At 43.9% G+C, this 5,000-nt stretch overlaps 2 protein-coding genes across 6 annotated transcripts in view; one reads left to right on the top strand and one right to left on the bottom strand.

Annotated features, from left to right (window-relative positions):
• LOC125949013 (A-kinase anchor protein 9) overlaps positions 1-3,008 on the top strand; it is a 12,435-nt gene extending 9,427 nt beyond the window's left edge. Inside the window, exons 7-8 of one of the 2 annotated variants that reach the window (XM_049675679.1) lie at positions 13-600; positions 688-3,008. In XM_049675679.1, the coding sequence (XP_049531636.1) occupies positions 13-600; positions 688-807 (708 nt within the window). In that variant the 3' untranslated portion in view covers positions 808-3,008. The remainder of the gene's footprint in view (positions 1-12; positions 601-687) is intronic. The other variant, XM_049675678.1, reaches the window with a different exon arrangement.
• A 1,659-nt stretch (positions 3,009-4,667) lies between these two features.
• Positions 4,668-5,000, bottom strand: part of LOC125949019 (ATP-dependent RNA helicase bel) — a 7,628-nt gene continuing 7,295 nt past the window's right edge. For all 4 annotated transcript variants that reach the window (XM_049675694.1, XM_049675696.1, XM_049675695.1 and 1 more), the window contains exon 4: positions 4,668-5,000. This exon is cut by the window's right edge and continues 760 nt beyond it. The gene's annotated coding sequence lies outside the window, so the exon portion shown is untranslated.

Genomic DNA, 5,000 nt, shown 5'->3' with positions numbered 1-5,000 from the left:
CGGGATTTTTAGGAGCAGCAGCAGAAGCTGATAGCAGCTAGCAATGTGGAGAAGGTGGACGTCGGTAAGATCGTGCGCGAAGAGCAGACGCGAACGAAGGATCTGCTGGTGAAGCTACTGCAACCGACGGGTGTCGTATCGGCACTGCCCGTTGACGCAACCGACTTCCAGAGTTGGCTGGAGGCAACGGTTGGCTGCATCAAGGAGCAGCACGAACGGCTGGTACAAAGCCACGCCACCAATAACAGTAGCACCAGTAGTAACAGCAACAGCAGTAGTACGGCTAGCCAAACAACTACCACCAACACTATCACCACCGGCACCTCTACTGGCACCAGCAGTAGGAGTGATAACGGCGATAGCACTCTAATCGCCAACAATAATCTTAACAATCCGCGCAGCATCGCTAATAACAATAGTTTACAAAAGAGCAACAGCAACGACTCGGCAACCGTTGTCGTCGTCGATAGTAACAAGAATGGTGCTGCCGCAGCCGCAACGGACAGTAGCGGTGAGGAAGAAGAACAGCAGACGCTGGCGCTGCGCAATGAGCAGCTACAGAAAACCGTAGATCAGTATAAAATTATCATAGCCGATACGGTAAGTACGCCCCCGTTAGGCAATCCCATTGGTCCCAATCAATCAACTTTTGTTGACTATACCATTCGCCTGTCGCTTCATCCATAGGAAATTATGCTGAAAAACCTGGAAGCGAAGGTGATCGAGCAGGACATCCACTGGCGTACGGTGGTGCAAGCGAAAGAGAAAGAGCTAACCTTGCTCAAGTCAGCCGGAGCCGTTCAGTAGCCCTAGCCGGCTTCCGTCGATTGAAACTCCGTAGAGTTGGCAGCGAGGGAGCGAGCGAGTGAACGACGGCGATCGATCAGACATTAAATTGTAATACAATAGATCGATCTGTCGAAGTGTGTATGTGTGTGTGTGTGTGTGTGTGTGTGTTGGTTAGGTGCGTGTCACATGTCCCCGGATAGACAATCCACCGAGTGTGTATTCCATGAGGCGAGGAGGAATGGGGAAATCCTCAAAAAGGAGGTGCATTTCCGAAGAGTGGTATATAGGATAGCGTGTAAGCTTAACAGTAGTAGATGACAAACGAGAGAACACCAGCGAGAAAACTAGCATGTTGAGGACATGAAAAGGGAAAGTAGAAGACCTGTATCGGTCAGTGCCTCTACTATGTTTGGCTTTCCGGTCTACTGTTTTTCGGCCAATTTTTGACATTCTGATTGAACATACCTTTCTCCTTGGGCAAGGTCGCCGGGGCGACGGTAGATTGTTGCATTTCATTAACATTCGGACTAAAGTTCCACAACAACCATCTATTTTTCTAGTTGTTTTTTTTTTACTTACTATAATGCTTTGTTACTACTCATGTGTCTACTCAGTGTCACCATTTTTTGCTCAGCAAAGAATGAAGGTTCTCCGAATCTAATTGTATGTATGTTTGATCTTTTTTTGTTTTCCTACTCATTTACTCTTTGCGCGGGTTCTTCCTAACGATCGCGATAACATATGGCTAGACCACCGAACACCACAAGACACAGCAGAACGAAGCACCGGAAGGGATCGTCTGTTTACCGGAGAAGGATTAAGTTGATGAATTGTGGGAGTCCTACATTGATATCTGTGGCCAATAGATGTTTTGCAATTGTTTGAGGACAGTTGTGTCTGTGGCTGTGCGTGCGAGCTGCTCTTTCGCGATATTTTGAAGCACAGAGAGTGTAAGTTTAACAGACACATAGCAGATATTGGCAAAGCCATTCGCACAAACCTGGGAGTTTTACAATAAACGCATACACACATACAGACACACACACATACACGCAAACACCTGGGCACAGAAAATGGCGCGAAATTTCTATCGCCCATTAGCCGCTGGAGAGTACACACTCTTTCCACTCGAATGTAATGTGCTGCTGCGAACTGTGAAGGTGCTGGTAGTCGGCAAGAATAATTGATCCTGGAGAAGGAGGGTAACAATCCGTACTCAGTAAGTTTAGAAATCCCTCTATAGACTCTAGTACAGAAGAGCAGAGATAGCGCGCGCGCGCGTGAAGGAGTAATAACGCATATTTTGTTTGTATCTTTACGATCGATTTAGGCTATTATTATTACGAATGAGCATAAGATAGTAGACACAAACGAATGGGGACTGGCAACAAAATGTAGCTAAACGGAGTGCTCGGATTTGGAGGGTGCGTCGTAATGACAGCACAGATATATGAAAGGAAGAAAGGATAGAATAGCGCAAAATGCGCCTCACTACGAACATATGCGTCGAAAAAGAGTTAGCGAAACAACAACAAGGTATAAAACAGAACGGATCGTATGCGTGTGTAAGCAACAAGTTTTGTGCGAAAATGGTAGAAACTTCTGCAATATATAACTATAATAATTATGATTATTTTATAAACGTGTCCAGCATTATTTCCAAAATGGGTTCGGGATCTTTTGGACGAAATATGGTAAACAATTACAATCAACCACGCTCCTACTCTCATGATTTTACTTTCTTTTCGTTGGATTATTAACTCCACTGATTTATACACCCGTCATAATTTTATCACCAGAGAAGCAGAAGCAAAGCATATTCGAAAAGCACAGCAGCCGGACCACGCTGCCCTTTCTCCTTGCAAGGGATACGAAAGTGTTGAATAAGTAGAAGAGAGAAGTGAGCAAACAGTAACGAGTCCTACCCCCTAGCCTCACGTGTAATAAACCGACGAATTAAATAAAGCAAACAAAAAAAAAACAATATAACAAAAAACATAGATTAAAAAAGAAATAAACGAAAAAGCAAAACTGCTGCAAAAACAGCGTGTTAAGCGAGAATCAAAACATTCTAGAAGGAAAAATCAGAGTTTCAGGAGAGGGCAACCTACGACGTTCGCTTAAATCGGCTTAAATATTTCCTTTGTGCAACACAATACAATTGCGTACAGGAATCGTACGGCTGTTTGCCGGTTCATTTGATAATTTCTTTTTAACTTACCCTTCTTCAAAGAATTAAAGGTGAATTTCAATAGGTGGTGCCAGGCGGAGCGTAATTAATTACGGACGGAGTAATTAATTCAACAGCACAAATTGAATGATAATAGAATGAAGAGGTCGCCCTCGTCAGTAGTCATCTTGATGAGGCTACAATAATCTTCTAAACACAAACTATTTTTTTGTTCTTCCATCTCATTTGCTTGCTTCATCTCCTTTTCACCATCTGTTTTTTTTTGTGGAAGAATAGGCACCAGGTCAACGATTGATCATTTGTCAACGATCCTTCTTCTCTGGTACGCTTTTTACGGATTGTCAAACGATCAACGTTGTCGATCCGCAGTAGCCTACTTCCCCGTGTCTCAGAAGGTGACTTACGCGCACTGTGGCGCACAGGAGCAGCAGCATTACTCTCTCTCTTTATTATTTCATTCATAGTCGGCCTTGTGCCACATACCGTTATCATATGATCTGTTGTGTCTTGGTTACCTTTCTCAATACGCTGTTTTCAATACGTTACACGGTTTTGCGGTGGCCCTAGCTGACTCGGCTCGCTTTCGTTTTCTAAATTTTCCGCTCTACTGTTTCTATTGTTTCCTTCCCTTTCTTCGCGATTGATGGGGACCGGATGCAAAAACATAGATTCATTTGATTAATCATTTCAAAGTTTCATTTAATATATTACTTTCTCAGCTCCACTCTACTGTTTAGCAGGGTTCGTATGTGTTAGAGGGTGTGTGCATTGTATGCCGGCCATGCCGTATGCAGGATTAACAGAGAATTCTGAATCCTTTCAAACAAGGCTCTTGTGCTGGCTGATTCCTAGTGTCACACACATGCTAAGAGTGATTCAGGCCCAGTGCGCTTCTGATTCACATGTGTGTGTGTGTGTGTGGTTTTTGTAACGGAGACAAATGCGCTTTTTCACATTATTCATCTTTTCTTAACGTATATTTTTTCCTTTCTCTGTCCATCTATTATCAAACACATCACTGAACGTCGGAGGCTGATGGTTTGTATCTGATCGACCGCGAATAGCAGAACCCTCTCTTCGCATTTAAAACCTTCCCCTTTTTGGCCCATCCTAGAGGTGGGAATGAGGCGGGGCGGCGACCACGAAACATTATTATTTCTTCTCAATTTCTAGCTAGCAAAAAAAATTCATTTGATCGACCACCAATTGATCTTTCGCACACTCATGTACCATTCCTACACCCTTCGCTTTGCCATTAAGTCTCATTCTCTCGTTTCGTACACGCTTTATCGTGGGATAGTTCTTCGTGTTTTTCGCGAAGGACGTTTTAAATCCTCTAGATGCGTGGCATTAGATGCTTTGCACACAAGAATACCTGCTTTCACAGGACGTTACTGATACGGCTGGGCTGCTGCATGAGCCTCAAAACACACGAAACCACCGCTCACGATGCCGTTTCGCTATCGGTTTTCTTCCTTCGCTCGCTACTCAATCACCGAAAACCGAATTTGCCTGTTCCTGACAGAGAGCATCATGAATTCTAACTCGCTTCCTCCACCTGAGACACCAAAACATAGCGATGGTGTAATGCACGCTGGAGTACTGCGCGCGCTTTCTCTTGATCTTTAAATCAACGCCAGCGTCATCGATCAGTGGCGATCTGCTTTTCCGTCATTGAGTTTTTTGCTTTTTCCTTCTTCTTACCTTCAGATTTTTTTTTACTGAGAAACTTAATGCCATATAATAGTGGCGGGTTTATGTGAATAAATCCAGCATTTTAGTATTTCCTACTATTTTGGACACACGCACACGCACCGTTTTTTTTTTCGCCGCGGGCGTTGCACGCGACAGAAAGAAGAGCGTGTCGACCGTCCAATAAAAGTAAGACGCGGGCGCGCACATACTCAGACGCACAAACATCTTAAAAACGCACACACAATCATCTTCATCAGCCATCGTATCGTATTTTATCAATATAATCATCTGGAAAAGAATAGGCCAGTTGTACGCGCTGTCCTCT

The sequence above is a fragment of the Anopheles darlingi genome, chromosome 2 (genome assembly GCF_943734745.1).
Source record: "Anopheles darlingi chromosome 2, idAnoDarlMG_H_01, whole genome shotgun sequence".
In the NCBI taxonomy this organism is placed as follows: Eukaryota; Metazoa; Arthropoda; class Insecta; order Diptera; family Culicidae; genus Anopheles; species Anopheles darlingi.
This window is presented reverse-complemented; position numbering and strand designations above follow the sequence as displayed.